The 22963-nt window shown below is 35.6% G+C and overlaps 1 protein-coding gene across 1 annotated transcript in view; it reads right to left on the reverse strand.

The window, feature by feature from the left end:
- Window positions 1–22963, reverse strand: part of TRDN (triadin) — a 213068-nt gene that overhangs the window by 53479 nt on the left and 136626 nt on the right. The window contains exons 19-28 of the mRNA XM_079298923.1: window positions 20687–20719; window positions 20549–20581; window positions 19337–19363; window positions 14106–14153; window positions 11381–11404; window positions 9333–9383; window positions 8742–8792; window positions 3987–4037; window positions 2138–2188; window positions 1482–1532 (exon numbers count right to left, since the gene is read on the reverse strand). Coding sequence (XP_079155049.1) covers window positions 1482–1532; window positions 2138–2188; window positions 3987–4037; window positions 8742–8792; window positions 9333–9383; window positions 11381–11404; window positions 14106–14153; window positions 19337–19363; window positions 20549–20581; window positions 20687–20719 — 420 coding nt within the window. The remainder of the gene's footprint in view (window positions 1–1481; window positions 1533–2137; window positions 2189–3986; window positions 4038–8741; window positions 8793–9332; window positions 9384–11380; window positions 11405–14105; window positions 14154–19336; window positions 19364–20548; window positions 20582–20686; window positions 20720–22963) is intronic.

Here is a 22963-nt window from a genome sequence, read left to right on the forward strand (position 1 = left end):
GAAATATAAAATGGTTTGGGTTGGAAGGAATCTCAAAGCTAATCTAGTTCCAATCCCCCTCCCATGGCAGGAGGGATGCCTTTACCTAGGCCACATTACACAGGTCAGAGCCCCATCTGACCTGGCCTTGAACACTTTCAGGGGTATATCCACAACTTCTATGGGCAACTTATTTACCACCTTCAGAGTAAAAAAAATTTCTCCCCACATCTAAACCTGGAAGGCTTCAATCAGGTCACACCAAAGTCTTCTCCAGGCTGAACATTACTTTCCTCACAGGAGAGGTGCTCCATCCCTCTAATTATCTTGGTGGCTTTCTCTGGGTTTATTCCAGCAGGTCCATGTCCTTTTTTTGCTGGGGACCCCAGCGCTGGATGCAGCACTTCAGGTGGGATCTCACCAGAGCAGAGCAGAGCAGAGCAGAGGGAAAGAATTACCTCCTGTGACCTTCTGGGCACACTGCCTTTAGATGCAGCCCAGGATACAACTGGCTCGCTTGTCTGCAAGAGCATATTGATACCCAGACTCTCATTCACTGGCACCTCCAAGTCCTTCTTGACAGGGCTACTCTCAATATTGCTTTTTTCTGGTAGCACTTAAGCCTTTGATTCAGAATGATATGCAAAGTAGTATCTGATTTTTGCTATTCTGCTATATACTAGGTGAAATAGCTGCACTTGAAAACTTGTAAATGTTGTCTTTCATAACTTTGTCAGAGAAAATATTGCATCAATATTTCTACTATTCCTTTGGGAAACTTTAAAGATGGGAAGCAGCATTATTCAATTATCTGAAACAGTTTCCAAAACCAACTGGAAGATTTTAAGATTTACTACTACATTCCCATAATTTAAAGAACTGCCATTAGCTAACAAGTTATTACATGTTTTTATCCATGTTAAATTATTTACACATTTAACCTGAGTGTTTTATAACAAAAAAGTGATTTTTTGTCCATATGCAAATAGGATAAAAGTAACATAAAGTTTTGTTTGAATTTATTTGATATAAATAAGAAAACCTGAACATAGTTGGTTAATTATAATTACAGTGCCTAAAAATGCTAATATTTTGAGGCATACTATGAATTGTAATTGATTTTTATTTGATGGTTAGTGCTGATATTTCAATATGAGAAGAGAGAGAAAAGTGTAATCAAATAATATGTAGAAGTAAAATGCAGTCTGAAATTACTAATTTAAATAGAATGAATGAGACAAAATAAAGAAATAAGAAAATAAGTCATTTTGCCTTTAGAGACTATAACATACCACACCTACAACTTGCTGGTATAGCCTCATATGCACCTGTCACTTATTCAGACAGGTAAAAAGAATGTTTAGCAGTAAAAGATGCTATTCAAGGATATTTAGGAATAGCTAACCAAGGAAACTAGGATTTAATTTGTGATTCCTTGCACAACAGATTTATTTTTTCAACTGAAACTTATGTCAAGGCTCTGTTCAACTTGGGATTGTTACCTTTTTCCTTAGGATTAGTTGAAGCCTTAATTTCTTTTCGTTTTGAAGAGTCTGAAAAATAAATCAAACACAAAAATGAAAGGAGAAAACTAGCAATGTTTATATTATGTGCTTATATTATGTTTATATATATGTGCTCATTAGTACTGTAAAAAATTTGCAGAACACCAGATCAACCCAAAGCATAAAAGAGTTAGAATTAAGAATTAAGAATTAGAACTTCCATTTAATTCAATACAAGGCACAAACTAAAGTTGAAAGCAAACCAAAATAATTCCCACTAAATTTGCTGGCAAAGTTTCTGCAGGTCAAACCATGCACTCATTCCTGTGCAGCCTATTATTTCAACCTGTCATGTGCATTCAGTAGCAGCTCTGTTACTAATTCACTCAGAACAGACTATAGCACTCCCGGCGCAATATTGGCTGTGCAGTCAGACAGCAGTTAAGGAACAGCACAATAAGAAGGGTTACGACTTTATTATTTCTGAATCATGTCAGGCACTGCTCCTTTCAATATATCAGATCTATTAAATGAGAAGAATCTAGGTTTAATCCCTTTTTGCCAACAGCCTGTAATTCAAAATATATCAAACATGCATTGAGATACCAGAAGAAGACTTGTTATTTGCCAGCCACATAATGATAAGACATTACCTTTCTCCTTTAAGGCTGCTGGAGGCTTCACATCTTTTCTTTTACCAGTCTCTAGAAAGAAACATTTAACATTTATCACAAGTCAGGTTAGGGAAATAAAATGACACTTGAATAGAAAGCAAGTCAAACAATTTGATATGTGGAGAGCAAAAGACATGTGATAATTAAATGGATTTAACAGCATGGAAATAAAGAACAGGACAAAAAAAACAAGGTCATCCATTCATCTTTCTAGTATTGGATATACAAAATAATAAGCCTTCAATATGTCATTAGTTTCTTCACATTTTGAGGGAACTGTGGAGCCCTCTTTCAAGCAGACAATGAAGAATTACTTACAAAGAAGAAAGAAATTCTACAGAGCATTTGACATCAATGACTTTTTCTTTTGCTGAACCCAAATAAAAAATTAATCCACATCGATACAATTGAAATTTTAGGAATACTGGTCTTGAAAGCCAGAGGCTGCAGATAAAGGAAAGTGGGAGGTGTTTTTTTTATTCAGGACTGACAAAAGGACTAGCTACTCATTCAGGACTCCAATATTCTTCTAATATTGAAGAGGCCATATAGGTATTGCCTGTGAACAGGATTTCTCTTCCTGCATATATATGGCCTTTTATAATGACAGGCACACTGGCTATAAAAGAAGAGCAGTGCTCATCCTTCAAATGTACATTCACATATTTTATGTGAAAATGAATAGTCTAGAGATTTAATCGTATCTTTAGTTGTTTTTCTTCAGTATATGACAAATATTAAAGGCGATGAGGAAAAAAAACCCCTGATATTCTAGTTTTCTCTTTCTAGTAACTGACAAGGCAGAGCCCATGGACAAAAAAACCAACCCAACCAACCAAACAAATCCCCCAAAAGCCCCCCAAAAATTCAGGAGTTAGCTCCTGTTAACTAGTAAGCACAAATAAAGGAAACCTATGATTTTCTTTTGATGCCCAGGTGAGACACAGGGACAGACAGCAGTGGCATAGATGAGGATTCTCAGCCACAAGGGATGTCCTGGCTTCATTTCCTGAGGGTTTTAAAAGGAATAATACATTCCTTGCAAAAGTGTGTCATTTTGTTCTATATCTATTCAGCAGACATCGAATGTCTCCAGCTTCTAAAAAAATGGGACTTTGTTACAATTTGGATTTCAGGTGTGCTGTTCCAGCTCAGGAGCCAGGCACATTTCTGATAGCCTTTGCTGTTCAGTTTAATTTTTTCAGCTGATCCAGTACTCTGAGAGTGTTTGATACACATTGCATTGCAACAAATAGGGTTTTCTCCAAATTGATGCTATCAAGCAAACCCTGGCCCCTGTGTGAACAGTTAGCAGTGGTCTTGCAGCTGAAAGGCTTAGAGACAGATATGTATGTGCCCATGTTGCCAACAAATTAATAAAATATCTTGACACATCAGTCACGCTCAAACACCTGGATCTGTCAGTAGCCTCTACCAATTTCATTCTCAGACACCCACATTCCTGAGCTGCAGCCACATGGACCAGATTTAGTCTAGTTCTCTTCAGTAATGTTCCCACTATGGGATTTAGACAACTTATTTTTGACAAATTAACATCAAAAAGTGGTATAAAAATAAATTTTACTATTTCCCCCAAGATACAAATTCAAATACTCATATTTAAAAGAAACACAGATGATTTCTAGAGATCCTACTGGGATCTGTACAGCACAAATATTATTAAAAACAACATAGTGACTAAAACAATCTAAACAGGAACCAGGATTGGTTTGGTTTTCCACACTTCTATATTCCCACCCAAGAGCTCTTTCTAGACTAAATAACTTTTCTGATATTCAGGTTTGGATTTCTTAACTTCTTCACTTACCTTTTTCTCTTAAGATTTCTGGATTCCTCGGATTTTTTCCTTTCAGGGAATCTGTAGGGAAATAATTATGTTTCTGAGACTTAGAAGACAGGAGTACCTTCCTACATTTGAAAGAAAACTCCATAAATATTTAAAACCAAGACAAAAATGGTGAACATAAACAGATGCAAGCTTGACCTCTCTTTACATCCTTCCCAGAGACCATCTCGTATTTTTAAAGTAATAATGTTTGTAGCAAAAGTAAGAAGAAATTGCTTTAGGTGACTGTCTGTAGAGACCACATAGAAGAGAGAAATTCAAAAGGAAAAGAGGAAAATGCAAGCAATGACATTTTTAAGAATCCTTTGGATCTTATCCAAAACTTCATGAAGACAGTTTCTGCTTTCTCTGTCTGAAGGATGTATCTTTTGCTTCAGTCCTTCAGGGAATATGAATTCAGGGTCAGCAAGCACAGGAAAAGCATACACTATGTTGTGTAAACAACTAATGCTTAAATCTTTTTCAACCAACAGTCTCTTGACATCTTAAATGTATTTATCAGGGAAATTGGGAGAAAATAGTTTTATTCAAAGTGAAGAAATAATTTGATAGGCTTATGAATGCATGTGATTTCAGTGAGAGAATGTCACAGCCTGCAGAATGCTAAATAGACCCAGCATCCATCTGACAGGATATAGCACCTAAGCTTCTAGAAAAAAAAGTAAACCAAATCTTCAGTAAAATAGGAAAAGCTAAAAGAGGATTCTTTACAAAATTTTAACTTCTGGCTGCCATGGTACCAGGAAGTGATCCCACTTGTCCATCTGGATTTAAGTGTGAGTTGAAACAGAAAAAATTCCCTTCCAGGGACACTGAAGCTGTTGGAGAAACCACACTTCACAGGTATAGGTTATGAAATTAGGAGCCTGATCTTCACAGCAGCAGTGGACTGAGAGAAAATTCCAGTGTGGAGCCTGACACCCTCTGAAGTAGCCTCTATGTTGACTATAGATAGAGGCAACAGCTGCCCCATTTGGCCACTTCACTCTGGGCACACTGGTGATCTCAGTGACCAGCAGCCACCCGGCAGCCACAGCCACAATCCTTTGGCCTTGCAGGTTTTGTGCCATATGCCCATGCTGGCTTTTTGTCATCTATGTAACAGATCTCCTTCAGATTTCCTGCAATCTAAAGAAGGTTCAATACTTTTGACTCTTACAACTTTTGGATGCAACTCTTGGTGAAGGACACTTTACTTGGTGCACCACATTTCCCACCCTCTGAGCCAAGGATACTGAGATCACCAGTTCTGCTTTTCTTCCAGAGAGCAGGTTTTCATTTTCAGAAGTTGAAACAGGTGCTCACTGAGGATTTTTCAAACTTTTGCTCTTGACTGACCACTTTATTGCTGGTCCCAGAAGGGGACAACATAAACATAAGGGGAAAAACATTTCATCATAGTGCTTTTCTCCCACGTTCTACTCCAGGGAGGAAGCTTGGTCAGGTTAGGAAGATGGTATAGAATGATGAAGCAGCAGCAGTGTGTGATATACTCAGGATAAAGGCATGCAAATGACAATGACAAATAAATAAATGGACATAGAAATGTGAACTGCTACTGCTCGTAATATAACTCCATTTTTAAGAGGGGAAAAATGCATGTTACAAGATAAAAAATGCCATAGGAAAGATATTATTTCATGTTACTTTTGCTTTAAAGTAAATGCAAGTATTGCATAGCAAATCAGCTCATTTATTTCTTTAATGACAGTATACTATAAAGTATGTGGCAAGAAAGAAATATACACTACTGACTTATTTCCCCTATCAATCTGTGCATAAAAATAAATAGGTTTATTATCCACACATATCTGACACATGAAAATATTCAAAAGAAATCCCAAAACATGTCAAAAGCAAAGAAGAAAAAAAAAGGAGCATTTGTTTGGAAAATAAATCATGGAACACAGAGTGAGAATGAGTTTATGTTATCTATATGGAAAATGTTGTCCATTTAATAACTCAGCATAATGAAAATATCTTAGGAAAAAAAATCAATAAGGAGGCATATATGAAATATTACAAACTTTTAATACCACTGTTACACCCTCTGGATGAATGAACTTCTACTCTTGTTAGCTGAGTAAGATACCTAACCAAAAACCATATGGCAAACTATACCTTAGAGTTTCACTGGCCTCAAGTTATTTGAATATACTTATGTCAACAGAAAAATCAGTTTTTATATTTGTGGGTATAAATGGGCTTCTTTACTCTTCTTTACTGCAGGGAAGAGCTGAAAAGCCAGTCATAAATTCAGACAGAGTCTTGAGATGTCCTGTATCACTAAAAAATGGAAAAGTTATTATTCCAGTGTTCTCTTTAACTACTCGCAATAAAATTAGGCTTCAAGACTGAAGACATTTTATTAACCTCATAAAATAGATAAAGTAACTCTGTAGGGTTATGATCTATAGAATGTCCCAGCAACAACTCCAGATTCAGGGATTTATTTTTCCTCTTTCTGCTTTAAATAAAACCACCGTGCTTCAGTTTATGAAAAACAGCTTGCTTTGAGATAAGGTTTTTGGTCTGGACATCCTCCTTATTCATTCAAACTTAGCCCATCCTTCAAAGGGAATGAGGTGTCAAGGTGTGATGATATTTCTTTTATTGCATAAGGTACCAGACACACATTAATCACCACAGGTATTAAAACTTCACCTAGAAGAGTTCCTTTATTTAGTTTGCATGAATAGTAACAAACTCCCAAGATACATAATTAGGAAGCATATGCAGTCATAAAAATCCTTACTTTCCTGTGTCCTTTGATATAATTGCATTTTCCAGAAAGATCCACTTTCACAAAAAAATTGCAAAACACCTATTTGCAAAGAGTAAAAAGAAGTCCCAGTGACCTGGTCAATAACCTTCACAGAGGCTCACTCATGAGACTTGGAGAGGTGATGGAGAGGGGAAGGAATGGCATGTAAATAGGCTTTGATTAATTTATGAACTACAATTTGGGCAGATGTGATGTCTGAAACAGGGGACAAACAATATTAAATACATATTTATGCACAGAGTAATCCATAATGAAATAAGAAAATACACAGCTAAGAAAGGCATCAAGATTTCTAAAAGTTTCTCTCCACAGCTTTTAAATTGTTCCTATAGTCTTTGATGCTGATGTATTTTCAACTGAGCTCACTAATCAGCACCCTCATTTTTAGGCACAGGCTCAGAGCTATGCCAGTTTGATGCCTATTATGGGAAACAGTGGTGGCTGCATCAGCAAGAGCACTCAGGATCTGAGGGACAGGCTCAACTGGGCTGGACACCAGGGCTGCTGCAGGGGCTCAGGAGCCCGTGATGTCTTTACAGATACATTCAGCAGCAACTTTTCAGCTGTATTGACATTTAAAAGAAATTCCTGCCTGCTCTTTTTTGAAGGTTAGGTGGAGAAAGTTTAACCTCCTTAATATTAGAAGGACCTGTAATTACTAATAACTTGGTAGTTGTAGTTGTTGATATGTTAAACGTGAGCACAGGAGACAAAAAATAGTGGGTTTTTTTGTTTTTTTTTTTTCAGGACATCACTATCAGGCACACACAGATTATAGGCACTATGTGTAGAGGGCCACAGGACTCCGTAGGGCTTGGGATGCAGTTTTGGTCCAGATAACCAAGCCTGTGTAAATGGGACATGTGTGCATTAGGAGTAGAACACACACAGAACAATATATGCAGCATAGAATTTGCAGATTGCCATCATGTAATTTAAATTTTTGAATAAAAAATTGAGTGAATGAACATAATTTCTAGGACTTTGAAAATATGTCTAGCAATAAATTATTCCTCCTTTGCTTTTTATGTTTTTGTCATCTCTCAATATTGCTTGAATTGACCTCTTTCTTCAGTATTTTTTTTTAAATTGCATAGAATGACTATAACTTGAAATAGTTATAGACTAAAATCTATATATTGCAGACCATATCTATCTATATATAGCTATAAATTTATAATAGTTATAGACTATAACTTAGAATTAATATTAATTTGACTATATATATGGTAGATCTTTTTATTCTGAAGATGTCAAATAAGACTTATCCATAAGTAACTTCTCCCAAATAAAGTTATTTCCAGGAAGGAGGGAAGAAATAGGTTGTGCAAAAAGTACCCAATAAAACAATTGATGAAAAGAAATTTATCTGAGTTAACCATCTACTCTGATCAAATTGATGAAAGAGAAAAGGATAAGGAATACAGGAAAGATTCAGATTACCTCTCATGTTGCAGATGGTTGACTGGATAGCTAAAAGCCCAGACTGAAGATCTGGAGTTTTAGACATAACTTCTATGGAGTGTAGAAAGCATTTTTCCCACTCGTGCTCATTAAACTCTATTTTCTTCCTGTTATGTTCACACATTAATGAAATGATTCCATTCAGAATTTCTTAACTGGGCCCTATTAAAGACTTGGCATTGTTCAGACCTTCTTTGCAAGGTTCTTGACTATTGCACAGAGTGGTTTATGATATTGATTTAGTTAATTTTGAAAACTTTATTTAATTGTCTTGATGTATTCTATTTATATTCCCCCCCTCTCCACCTTTTTAAAGCTATAGATCCTGTATAATATTTTGACTAATTAAATTTTGATTGGTTAAAATTTATAATGGGAAATATGGATAATGATTGCTTAAAAAATCAGCATCTTCATTCTATTTTGTGTGGTTTCAGCAAGTCCTATATTTTATTATGTATTCTTACCTTTTTCTTTTAAAGATGTAGGATTCTTTCCTTCCTTTTCTTTATCATGTTCTGTAAGAAATATTTATTAATCTTCAGCTACTGTGTTAAATGGTTAACATCTAATGCCTCTAGCATAATGATTGAATAATTGCTGGTTTCTAACTGACACAAGATACCAATTAAATGTGTAGCACAAAATTAATTTTCATCAGCTTTAGCGTGCTCATAAAGTGAAATCACAAGTTTCCTTAAATTTGATGAAAGAACAAAGATCACTCAAAACTTATTTCATTTTTAAGCTTGTAATAAATGTTAACAAGTGTTCCTAAATTCTGAGTTTAGCCTTCTAAATTGTTATAACTAGTGCAACCAGTGTTCTCTTTCAACTTCTTATTCAGGTAGTGCCAATTAAGTTTCATAGTAAATTTACTGAAATAGTATTATGGTTACAAATTCCAACTAAATTATACTTTAAAAACTGAAATGGCAATGTATTCCAAGTTTGCTTTTTTTTAAATGTACAGTTAGATACAAATTACATATATATATATATATACACACTTACATATGTATATAAGAGTAATATACAAATTTGTCTTGCCATGTTACCTTTATCTTTTGTGGCAGCTGGAGATTTTGATTCTTTCTCTTTTCCAGGATCTGTAAAAGAATGAGTCACACCAATTAAGTGACAGTCAGAAATCACAACTGAGCGGAACAATGAGATTTAACCAGAGGAGAGAATGATGCATATAGGTTTTGCAAGATATGTACTGGAAGACATGGTTAAAAATGCAGTTATTGGAAGATTCACAGGTATCATTCAGAACGTTCAGTCCACAAAATGTGTTTTGTATCTTAACTTTTGTAGATTTAATTATAATCAACTTAGTATGAGATAAGGAGAGTTTTTCAGTGTTCTCAACCAGAAAGGTCAAACCTGATGCTTTGTCAAAGCAAAAGTGAGTTTTTGATTTATTGGAGCTGTCTGTGGCCTATTCCCCTCATCTGGGATTGCCCATTTTTGCTGAGCAATGGCAAGAATCTTCTTATTGGATCTATTATTTTCTAAAAAACAGATGCTGATCAAAGTGAGTGAGCAACACAGCAGTGACAAATAGGTGGATGCAGAGTTGCTTTCATTCTGCCTACAGACAGGCAAAGATGGCTAGGCCACACCAGCATTCTCAAGGCAGGGAAGTTCCTGGAAAAAGTAAGAAATTTGCAGCAGATGGAAAAGAAGAATTCAGTTTCAGACAAAATATGAGACCATTATTCTGGACTGATAAACTGTCTCCAAAGCTTTCCACAACAAAATTAAAAAGGCAGATAAGGCTGTCCCAAAGCAGTCTATTCAAAAAGATCAGAGACTTAGATTTTGACATCCTACATTTTGAGTAATTTAACAATCAGACTGTTGATTAAACTGTTTTGTACATGTCATATGAGAAATGCTAACAGGTGTTTTCTGGAAAAAAAAAAAATATTAGATTCTCCATCACATATAAAGCAAAAATTCCTTCTATTGAAAAACAGCAGCAATTCACTGCTGGAAGATATTAAACAAACTTGTTAGAAGACCCTCATGGTTTCTACACATAGGATAAGAAGTCAAGACTCCTGGTGAGGAGTTTGTGTCAAGGAGACAGAGGTTGTGTTTAGTAGATAGATATGAAATTTGTATAATCTACAGTAGGTAGTTTTAGTAGTAGTTGTTTGCTGCCTTAATGACACACAGTTCACAAATTGTCTCTTTTATTATATCTGCATAGATTGTGTCCAATGGTAATCTATCATGATATCAATAAAGCTTCTTGGTCATGGTTTAGTATATGTGTCTGACTAAGACAAACTGAGGTCCAGGAGAATCTGAATTGAAGGAATCCATAAATAATAACTTTTTATTTATGGTAGAAATAGCCATCAAGTGGAAAAATCTAATTTGCTGTTGACATTGAAAGTCCTCTTCTGTTGCAACTGATGTCAAGAGAAATTTTTCATTATTTTCTCCTTCTACATTGTGTTTCTAAAAAGGCAATTCTAGATACTTCCATACAATGTAATTTTTAAAGAAGAAGACTTGGGAAAGAAATCTGTTGAGCAAGGTCAGAAATGCAATTTTATTGAAATAAAGCTGTTTCTTCTTCACACACCTCAGATATTTGCTTCAGAAACTATTCCTGCTCTCTTGCTTTGACCTTCATTTTTTGTACTCACCAATTTATTATTCAGTCCCTTCTTTTGAAAATGAGAAAATACGCAATTTACTGGAGATATCTGTAGGTATTTGGTGGACATATTCAGACATAGTCCTTACAAAAAAAATTTCTAATTTTAAATATTAAATTAGTCACAGAAAACTGCAAAGAGAAATAAAATCCAGTGGGAAGACTGAAAAACTTTTTTCTTCTGTGCTCATACATAATGAAAAATTCCCAAGAGGATTCATGTTCAGTGCAATAGTGTCTACAAAAAAAGGAAGACAGCTGAAGACAGAGCTCCAGCCAAAATAAGTAATTCAAAGCATGACATAAAGCATTTACTTTCAGAAGCCTGCCTGTAAGAAATTAAAGCTGTTGTACACCTCCATTATTAAGAGTATAGTTATCCAAACTCTTGTGGAACATGTTATTTTAATGAGTAAAACTATAACTTACTTCCTTGCTTCATCTTTGGTTTATCTGGAGAAAGAGAAGGGAAGGGAAACAAAAGTGAAAGGAGAAAAGAAAATGGAAATGTTAGAATACATATTTATTCATATAGGAAATTTAAAAAAATATAATCAACTAATGAAAATATATTTAAATGTCAGTTGATTTTAAATTATTATTTTATATATACAGTAATATCAATTATAATTATATATAATAATTATAATATATATTAATATATATTATTGAATATATTTTGAATCTTCATTGTTTCTTGACAGTGTGTGAATAAAGTTCATGGCTCCCACCTATTGCCTTTCATATACACACAAAGAACAAACACAAACCCCATAGCCTGATATGATCATCTTTAACTGATGGCAAGTATCTTTTCTTTGTATTATTGGATACCAAGAGGAAAAAGAAATCTTTTTATCATCTCTTTTAAATATTATTTCTCAGTAACAGGCATTAACTTTCATCTGAAGAAACCGTCTCATATTTGCTCATGACATTTTTCTAACAAATAGGCCAAATAGTTAAAGTCAAGTTCCTTCTTAATCATCTTTCAACAGTTAAAAATATTACCTGTAGTTTGGCTTTAAAACTAATAAAAGACCATTGAACTGAGATGTTGCTCTGATCTTTCAGCCCATTTCCAGATGGAGGGATTTGAATTCAAAGCTGCAACAATCACTAAAATCTCTGTTTGAAACAATGGAGTTATGTCTTGATTGCTAAGCAAATGCAGCCTCCAACATCCAGATTTTCCTGCAAGTCTCCTTATACAGTTTTTCTTAGATAGCAAGTCTCAGTTTTGACCTGGACTGAATCCCTCTACTTCTTGCAATGCATCCTGATGCAAAATGCTCTTCTTCACTCTTCAAAGTGAGTAATATAAGTATATGGCAATATTAAAAAGTATCCTGAAAGGTTTTTTGGCTTGTTTGTCTTTGGGTGATCAATGTGTTGGCACCAACCAGCTGCATACATACAGGGTGCAGGAATGAGAAGCAGAAGGAATTGATGTGTGAAAGCGTTTGTGCTCACTTCTGTGCATCAGAGGAACTGAGCTGCTGCCAGCACTGAGAAGTAGCTGCAGAAATAGTTGTGACAGACATTACATGTTGCTCTTATTCCTTTGACTTGGAGAGAGTAGATCGTGCTGGCATGGGGAGACAGTGCTGCTGCTGCAGCCGACTGCTGTCACGGGAAACAGTTTGTCCTCCTTTTGAGTTCCTTGGATATCACAACTTGTGGTTTAGAAAACACTGCTCCATGCCAGCCATGTGAAACTATAGTTTGTACTGCTCAGTCTGTGCTCTTAATGACACAGTTAGAATGTCTGGCAGATGAAATCCCAACCAACTGGAATGGTGGTACTTTGTAGAAAGGACAAATCTTACACAACCACACACCTCACTGCTGCATGAGACAGACAAAAAGAAGGGAAACAGTGCAGATGTCTGGAGAAGCACTTGTGTGGCAATGGAAAATGATGTGGAGATACCCAGCCTAACAATGACTGCAATCTAGGCCAAGGCCCACCTAATTATAACATTTTCCATGACAACTACCAAGCAGCTGACACCTGCTGCAGGGTGTCTGTACTGGCTTGAGTAAAGCTGAAGCAGAGAAACTGGAGAAAAGAAAGGGATAATAGCTTGATTGACCAAAGCTACACCAGTAAACATATTCTACACCTTATACTAAAGGTTCCTGGCAAGTTCATTATCAGGGCTCTAGCTGCCAATTGGAGAATGAGTAAATACAAAAATCACCTCAGTAGGCAGGTAGGAAGTGCATCACATAAAGGAAGCCTGAGCTAATAAGCTTTGGGGATTTAGATCCCTTTTTTATTACTTTGCTTCTTACTAACCTAAGAAAACAGATTGTTTTTAACAAGAGTACAAGAAGCAAGTATGCAGTATATAATGTTGAAGGTAATAATAAAAATTAAAAAAATATAAATGTATATAATAGGAAAAGACACATCTTTAGATGGTTTAAGGCATCAATCCTTCTCTTTTTGTGTTCACCCAGTGGCTTGAGTTTTGTTTTGGCCTTGGCATAGACCATTGCTTGGTATTCCTGCTGTTGTTGGCTTGGGACACTGGATACAGCCTTTGTGTCCCTCTGAGCTATGTGCCATCAACGCATGGTTTTTGCAGTCTTTCTTCTGGTGGTCCCACTCAGACATTCCCACTCATGCCTTATCCATACCAATCCTAAGATTTTTGCAAAAAAATCCTACAAGGTCTGGTCTCAAAAATTTTGGAGATTCTCTTATGTGACTCTTCATGGGACTGATGTTTCATCTGGGACAGAAAGGGCAGCTCAACTGACTTCAGAGACTCTGCCCCTGTACTTCATTGGAAGTTACTCCATCAGACTGAGAAGCAGAAGCTGATCCCTGTCCAGGCTACAGGGGCAGGAGCCTCTTGCAAAATCAGTGGGGCACTAAGTCCCAGCACAGAATTTTTTAACTGAAGCGGGCAGCTGTCTACCTGAAGCTTTTTGTTGGGGTAGCAGTTTTGTGGAAGTGGGACAAAGCCAGTTTTATAATGTAAATTGCCTATTGCTCTGACAAACACAGCAGAACTCTGAAAAATACTGGTGAACCAGTGGATTTAAAGGTTGCTGTCATCCAGCTCTCTGAATCTGAAGTTATTGTTTCTGTGCCATTGTGTTTTAAGAGAGATAACACCAGTATGTTTTGTTTCCTTTTTACCTTGCACTGCAGCCTTTGTTGCTTTTCCTTCGTTTTTTTCAAGTTCTGCTGCAAATAAAAGATACAGTTTAAGTAAGATTTCTAGTCAGAAGTGTTTCTACATCAGACAAAGCTCTTCTTAAAGACATTATTTGGAGTCAAAAGATTTCAAAGATTTGCAACCATGAGATTCCCTACCAAGATACGAATACATAATAGATATTTTTTGTCTGAATGAAAGAAGGGTGATTTACTTCCTTATTTTCTTTCAGAAAATAAACACTAGGTATGATCAAGCAGAAGGTGGGGCTGCCCAGTGCAGGGGGCTTGAAACTACATGATCTTTAAGGTCCTTTCCAGCCCAAACCATTCAATGATTCTGTAATGTCAGGTGAAAGAGGAGATTAACTGCAGCACATATTTTGTAAAGGAGAAAAGAACAGAGCAAGCAGGTCTTTACCTTGCACAGCCATTCCAGTGCTCCCCAAGGAAGCACAGTTTTCTGCTTGCCCCAGCAGAAACCTCCACTCTACACCCCTGACACAGCAAAACATTGCCCCATATTCTCAGTTTGAAGCAGGTGGTTAGTCTCAGTGAAGGTAGCTGTATGTTATAACATCTAACTTGATCCTTCTGAGTGCTGAGACTTCTGTGAGCAAGCAAGAGGTGTGAACCAGACCACCTGTGCAGCAGGTCTGCTTAACCTTGTCTGAGACAAGGGGAAGCACCTGTAACAGCCCAGGTCAGGATGGTTATATGGCCATGGTCAGGCGTGGATGTCTCCAATTGCTGAGTCACAAGCTTTGAAGCACAGTTTGTAAATTCATTTACACATCTTGGGAGACAAGGGATATTAAGGATGAAGCTATCTAATAAGTGGTGCAGGAAGGGGCATCATTAGGTTTGCTCACATTAATATGACTATCTTTTATAACTTCTGAAAATTTACATTGCAGGTTTGGTGATGTACAAGATTATATATTTAGGATAACTTATATATTTCTTATCTCATTGAATTATTTGGAGAAAATATAATAAATCTATAATTTTATATATTTAGCTGTAAATGGCACTTCCAACACTTCCATAAAATTCCATAAAACCAAGCTTTTATAGCCATTATTTATAACTCTTATGCTAAATAAAAGCCTTGCTTTAATTTAAAAGGCTATCCTCTTACAATGTTTGAAACAAAAAATGTGGCATTAAGAAAATAAGCTTCACTGTCATTGTTTGAAAGTAGTGTAAAGAACAAACAATCAGCATAAGTGGCAGGATGTAAAGTGGACAGTGAAAATTAATTAACATTTGATGGTATAAAAAATGTCTTTACAGCTTTGGGGTCATTAGCACATAAAACCACTTCTCAGCTTGTTATTTCATCCTGTCATTTTATTAGAAAAAAATCACAGTTGAAAATTAGGAGTTTATCTTTTAGAGACAAAGTAAATTCTGAGGGTCATATTCTGTTATCATTATTCATTCTGAGAAAGTCAGGGAATTCAAAAGATCTTTGAAGTGCCTCCTTGTGTGCTCACTGCTTCCCTGCTGCCTTGGCTGCAAGTCTGGCCCCAGGGGCACCACCAGGACACCCTTTCAAGAGCATTTTCAAACTGCTGGGCATGATGGCTCAAGCAGATCAGCTCAGTTAATAAGCTATGGCCTATCTGCAATGTCTACTGGTGGGCTGGGGGTCAAAGGAATGTTCTTCAGGGAACTTGGGATTCAGTGAAAGGTCAGGTACCGATGGATGAATTGTGTCATGTTGAGTGGGATGAACCCATTCACAGGCATTGATTACTCCCCTGTGATGTGAGCAAGAGTTTGTGGGCAAGCTCCATGTAAATAGAGAAACGTTGCACTTATGCACCTTGGTTACCTCAGGGAGCAATTTTCCTGAAAATAAAATCTAGGTTGAAAATATGTCTGACTTTATCCTCAAAGAAAGAAAGGGATTCCATTCCATTTCTATCCAAGTTCCTTATTTTTTATTGGTGTTCATGGACACAGAGAAAGATGAAGAGAACCAAAGACTCTTAATATTTATTGTAGACCTCTGCTATTATCATCCATGCTACCTGGGCACAGATCAGCAGTACTACTTACACTGACCATGAACTGGACACTGACAAGCCAAGATGAATCTGAGCACTGAGCCCTGTCATAAGCAAAACAACACCACAGTGCTTCTAAAATGCTTACTGAAGTGGTCAATATCTTGAAGAATAACCCTACTTGAGTATGGAAAAAAACATATGAAAAGGCACACCAGTAACCTGTCCCATTCGCATTCAAAATATATTTTGAATATAGAAGAGCTATAAAGCTTTCTGAGAAGATCAGGTGTTTAGACATCAAATGTATGTGGAGGTGGTGGTAGACCATGAGTGTGGTTATCATGAAGGAACCATCCATCCTTGAGAAACATTGAGGCTGCCATAATAAGCATTTCTATTAACAATATTCTGGCTATCAGTGCATTCAGTAATGCAACACCACTCCCATGAGTGAGTGAGTGCTTGTAAAGAAGAACTTGCTGACACAACACAGCTTCAGCAACTTTTGGGAACTGCCAAGTAACATCATCTAGACATGGCAGAGTAGTATCTGGAAGGGCAAACAGGACATTCTGTTATTCCCTTTGCTTTTTCAGAAGAGAGGCATGAGCTGCTTTGGTGAGAGGTCTTTTATCATCAAGGTAATAGTTGTCATTTTGAAAGTCTGTATAAATAGGAAGCCTGGCCATGTTGAGTCAGTGTTTGAAATAAGATTCAGGAGGCTTGGTTGTCTCTGTTTCTATCAGAACAGAGACAAATTTTCTCAGTAGGTCAAGATGTCATCCCTTTCACTGGGCATTTTCAAAGTTCCTGCCACTTCTGAATGGCAGCCTGAAAGATGATCTCTTTGTGAAAAATGCTCCTGTTCCAGATATTCCCTATTTAAAAAGCTGCTCTTTTAGTCATATGACTTAAGTAACATGAATGTCCCAATGTATTATAATTTTTTCCTCTGCAGAATGTTAGGCATTAAAAAAAAAAAAAAGAAGAAATACAACCTTCTGTCCAAAACCAAACTCATGAAAATCTCTACATGAAACAATACAAAATAAAATAAATGCACATGAAGGTAAAATTAGAAATTTGTCAGGAGTCCATATTTTCAGTAAAATATAATTTTAAAAAATAGATTAAATAAATGAAGCAACACTCCCACATATATTTTGTCATTTCTCAGCAGAATTCTTGACAACTTGTCATAATGTAGATCAAATGGGCAATTTAATTTATAATTGTTTCTCTGATTCCATCATAAGCTCTTAGGAAAGAAATAAGAGACAATTCAGCAGATATTGTTTAATGCTGAAAGCGGTCAGGAGAGCAATTCATCAGTCAAATATTTCTGCAGTCTCAATAGTTTTAGGCTACAATCAAATTTGTCAGAATATTTTTATCCTAAAAGAGTCAGGTTGCATAACTAGCATGTACATCAAAAATATTCATTCCAAAATGTCACTGATTTTAAAGCTATTTTGAGATATTTGCTCAGTGTGATGGAAGACTGAAAGAAATCATTCTCACTGGAAACAGAAAACATTTCACTCACTGAACCCTGAGGTCAGAGGTTCCTCATTGTGACATCACAAACATCAATTAATCATTAACTTATGAGGTGTATGTTGTGCTTTAAAAACTGTTCAGTTATGTGAAAAAATGTAATTCTGTAGTGGCTTGTGAGAAAATGCAAGAAAGCTCTATATGACTTTGATAGTTCATAAGAGGTACAGGCTATTGGGAATGGCCCAGACCTCCTTCTATGCCAGCTGAATATTTTTTTTTAATTACTAAAGAAGGGAATTTCATCGAAAGCCTTTCTTTTTTATTCAGAACAGAATTGTTTGCCTTCCATATATATGCTTTAAAAATTTTACATTTTCCAACATCTACTGAATATTGAAAATCAAATCGTGCTCACAGAGCTGCTAAGTCTCTAAGGATGAACAGTAGCAAAATGAGAAACAAACAAATAAATAGAAACAATGTAGAACAAAGAAATATGGATTGAAAAAGCAATGATTTTCTTCAGACTTGGAGAAAGGTTAAGCACTACTACACAACTACTATTAAACACTTCTAGAATTTGTCTGCATCCCCAAAAAACATAGAAGAAAATAACAGAATTCCTTTGTGATTCTAACTAAAAGGCAAAAGTAACAGCTGTAACATTTTAGCAAAAGTATGATTTTCCCCCTGGAGTACAGGCTATGTTTGAGTTTCAAATTTAGCAAATGAAGTTAAATTTAGATGACTTGCAAACAAGAAATTTTTGGGAAATCAACAATTACCCTAGAGCTAAAATCAGCTCATTTTTATTTAATGAAGAATAAAACAAAGTTGTCATTACTTACACACTGGAAAACAATTTCAGGTTCAATATTAGGTTTATCCTATGGTAAAACTAAAATGGCTGAGGCCAACACTTTCAATTGTGAGACTACTCTTTTGACAACAGAAATAACAGAATTATTCCTATACTATATAATGGAAACACACTTTTTCTACTTATCCTTAGTTAAGTGAACTTCCTGAAACTTTTTTTTCCCCCATTTGTATGAAAGAGAATGCTTATAAAAAGTATGATTCAATGTACGTGTGTAAAAACCAGACACTGATGTGAAACAAGTAAATATTTACTATATTTGTTTAGCTAGAATTTATGCCCTTGTTTCTTACCAGTCCCAGCTCCCTGTGCATTGTGGAAAGGAGCAAACTTTGGAGCAAGCATTGATGTTCTCACACCTCCTACCTTTGGCCATCAACAGTTCATGTAAGAAAGGTGGGAAAAAACTGCTACACCAAACCTTCCTGAAAAGCTCCATAGACTCCATAGAGAAAACAGCTGTTCAGTCACTGGGTTTGTCTTGTTAGACTGGTAAAAAGTGAAATATTGCTTTGTGTCATGTCTCTGTAGAATGTTGGTTACTTCTCCTTTCTTCCAGTCACAAAGGCCTTATGGCTTGAGTTAGGATTAGAAACTGAATTTCATATTGTTGGCAAATTAATTAGTCTATGAAAAATTTGAGGAAATTATGCCTGCTTTGAGATGCTGCAAGAAAGACACCATTCTAATTTAAAAGGCTGTTTTAAATAAGTCATACTGTTAAAAGTTTTTTGCACAAGAAGCTTTTTTTCATTACAGTAAAAACACAGTGGCATTCTTCCATTTCAATTTTCAAAACAAATCAAATTGCTCACCTTTTGACTTTGGAGTTTCCACAGATGCTGTAAAATAAGACAAAATATTCACAGAAACAAACTGCATAAATGAATTAAAAAATTAAAATTGATCCTAAAACCTCTTCCCTTTATCAATATGCTACCTATCTATGCAGAGCAGGAGTTCATTTATGTAAAGAAAATCTGACACACACATATGTTGCTTGTTTAGATAGTCTCATGCAGATGACTAATTAACCTGCAGAATAAAAGAAGTGGGAAACAAGGCCAATAGATAAGTTATACATGGAACTTCAATAGCTCTGCTATTTTCAAGTATAAGGATGAGACAAGGAGGAAATTAGGCTCCAGAATGGACATATATTAAACATAGGTGGAAAGTATGCAATAGAAATATTCTTTTAACAATTTCAGTGACTTGCAGAAACTAGGAATTTTTTATCTTTTTTAATTTTTTTATAGTTTATTGAAACTTCTAAAATTGATGCAGAGGAGGATACAGCTTCGAAAGTCTTCCTTTATATAAATTTCTCAGTTTATTTTCTTTACTATTCTTCATAGCTGTATTAAATAAATGCAAATTAATTGAATTACCACATTTCCCTTTTTTATCATTATTCACACCTTCATTCTGAAGCACTGTGACAGGTTTTTATGTTATAGAAAAGGACGGATTCATTTTTCTACAAATTGACTGTGTACTCTAGATATTTCTTGCTCTGAATTTCTGTCTGAGAAAATAGAGTCATCTGATGAATGAGTCATCAAGTTTGGCTGCAAAAAGAGAAAATCCTTATGCTCTCCCAAATTTGGATAAACTGGAGAATTCTGCTTGGGAATAAGAGCACCTTGCTGCAGCAATAAAATGCATGGGCACTTGGCATTAAAAAAATTAAACAGCCTACTTTTTTCCTATCCTCCACATTCTGAATTTTGTATTTGCTGCTTGTTTCTCTATCCATTTACTGTAACTTTCTTTGAAAAGACAAACCTTTTAAAAGCTGAAATAAAGAATTCTTGCCCTCTTGTTACTGTCAACATTTAATTAGATCTCAGTTCCAGAATACCGAATGGTTGTTCCATATCCATTCAATTGCTTAAGTTAATTAACTTTAATTAAACCCACAAAATTATATTCATTATTTTTTTATTCCTCTACCTAATCCTTTCTCAATTTAAAATTAAACCAGATAAATGAGACTCTAAAACTTAGTCTTTTACAAGACTTACCATGTACTTTTGCTTCTTTCTTTGTTGTTTTGCCTGTAAAAACAAATTTTTAAAAGTATCAAGTATTGACTTCTGACAAAAATTAATTTAAAATATTAGGATAGTTTAAATATAAAATAAAGATGAGAAAATATTCACCAGATTCCATTACTTTTTCTTTTTTATGTGGTTCTGAAAAAGAAAAAGAAAAGTAAAATGTGCATTTCTCTAATTGCAATACTTTGTTTTATTGCCTTGGACAATCACTTTTCATGTCACTATTGGCCATTGGATGTGACACATTCCTATGGACTTTCAGATCAATGAGTCCTTCCCTGCTTTCCAGTATGCCAAAATAAAGCCTTTGTGTTTGTAATCATTGTCTGCAGTGGTTTTCACACTGGATAAACAGGGTCAGATTAGCTGTTAATTAGGGAGAGCAAAGGATTAATCTTTTATAATAAGGTGTTAAAAGGAAACCATAGAAACGGTGGAGGTTGAAACATCCACGGTTTTGCTTTAGGGTGGTTTAATGGAGGTCTGCAACCCAACTATCAGGACACAACTGTCAGGTAATTCAGGACACCTACTTTTTATGGTAGCTTTTGCAATACCTCTTCCCATGCTGCAAGAATGTGCTTTAACACCCCCTCACAGAAGGAGCAGGGCAGCCTGCCACAGATATAGACTGAACAACATCTACCAGCCAGTGCTGACATTCACAGTAGCAAAAAAAAAGTTAAACTTCTTCTGTCTGCAAATGCTTTTAAACAGCATATGGGAAGGCTGAGCAGTGCAAGTTTGAGTCCACACAGGAGCATTTCCTAAATTCAAGGATATCTGAGCTGACTAATCACAAGATACATCAAAGAATCATCAAATAATAGAATATCCTGAGTTGGAAGGGATTTATTGAGTTCTGACTCAGGATAGTCTATGATTTTATGATTCACAAGGATCACTGGGTCCTGCTCTTGGCTCTCTCTGTGTCTGAGAGCATTGTCCAAACACTTCTCGAACTCTGACACTCCTGGTGCTGTGACCACTTCCCTGGGGAGCCTGTTCCAGTGCCCAAACACCCTCTGGGAGAAGAAACTTTTCCTGATATCCAACCTGAACCTCCCCTGACACAGCCTCAGGCCATTCCTGGTCCTGCCACTGGTCAGCACAGAGATCAGTCTCCCCTCAGTGTCCTCCAGGCTGAACAAACCAAGTAATTTCATCCAGTCCTTAAATGACTTCTCTACTAGACAGTTCAGTATCCTCACATTCCTCCTCTGGATGCTCCCAATAACTATATCCTCATACTATGGTGCTCAAAACTGCCCACAGGGCTCAAGGTGAATGCTTTTAAATACAAGCTCATCGCTTACCAGTACCTGATGACCATATTTTCTCCAGGTTTATTACAGGTTAAATTTGCATTAAAGTTGAGATATAGAGTTGAGCAACATTAATGTTTAAATAAATGGTTTCCACTCTAGAATCAAGATATAAAGTTTCATATTCAAAGTGATTCTGAATGTGGTACCTTCACCAAAAGCAATCTTATTCATAAATATGACCTATCATTCAATTGAATAAGAAAAAAGAAAACAAGAACTGCCAACATAAAATTAAATATGTTTATCAACATTAATATGAATAATATTTACATTAAATATTAATTAGTAATCATTGTTGATACTGACTGCACAGTGGGCAAATAAAAGACATATAATTCATGCAGAGCTATGAAAATAATTAATATTTGAAAGGACAGACTGATTTTAATTTTTTTTTTTAAATTGTTAAGTTTTAAACAAAATATGTCATTACTTCATATTCCCACCCCAAAAAAGCTTATATTGAACAACACAATTCCATTCTATCTGAAATAAAATACTATTTTGTCTGAGTTTTTAAATCTCTCTGAAGAGTCATCTTATATATAATTGAAAGAAAAATGTAGTTTCTAAAATGAAGGTTTGAGCCAAGTTGTTAAAAAAAGTTATTTTTCTTTTTTCCCCCAAACCACTTATGGAATTACATTACAACTTCAAAAACAATATCTTTGAGCCAAAATGTACATTTCAAAGCATCAAAATTAATTGACTTGAAATAATGGAGTATTAATATACTTATATTAAGCACGTTTTGGTATATTACACAACAAATATTAAAAACATTTTATATGAGAAATGAAATTTTAGTGGAAATTATCATGGAGCAGGTTGGTGTCATCAAAAAACCAAGAGTCGTGGTTGTGATTTTCTCAGTAATATGAAAAAGGGATGGAAATAGAGAGCAAGTTGACATTTATTGCCTGAATATATGTACTTTCTTAATGGCATCCTACCTACCCTGGATTGCAATTCTAGCACAGGCCAAGGAGGGAAAATATAGCAAAAACTGAGAGGACAAAAGTTTGTGACTCAGTGGTTTGGCCTCCTCAAT

The sequence above is a fragment of the Erithacus rubecula genome, assembly GCF_903797595.1.
Source record: "Erithacus rubecula genome assembly, chromosome: 2".
Classification (NCBI taxonomy): domain Eukaryota; kingdom Metazoa; phylum Chordata; class Aves; order Passeriformes; family Muscicapidae; genus Erithacus; species Erithacus rubecula.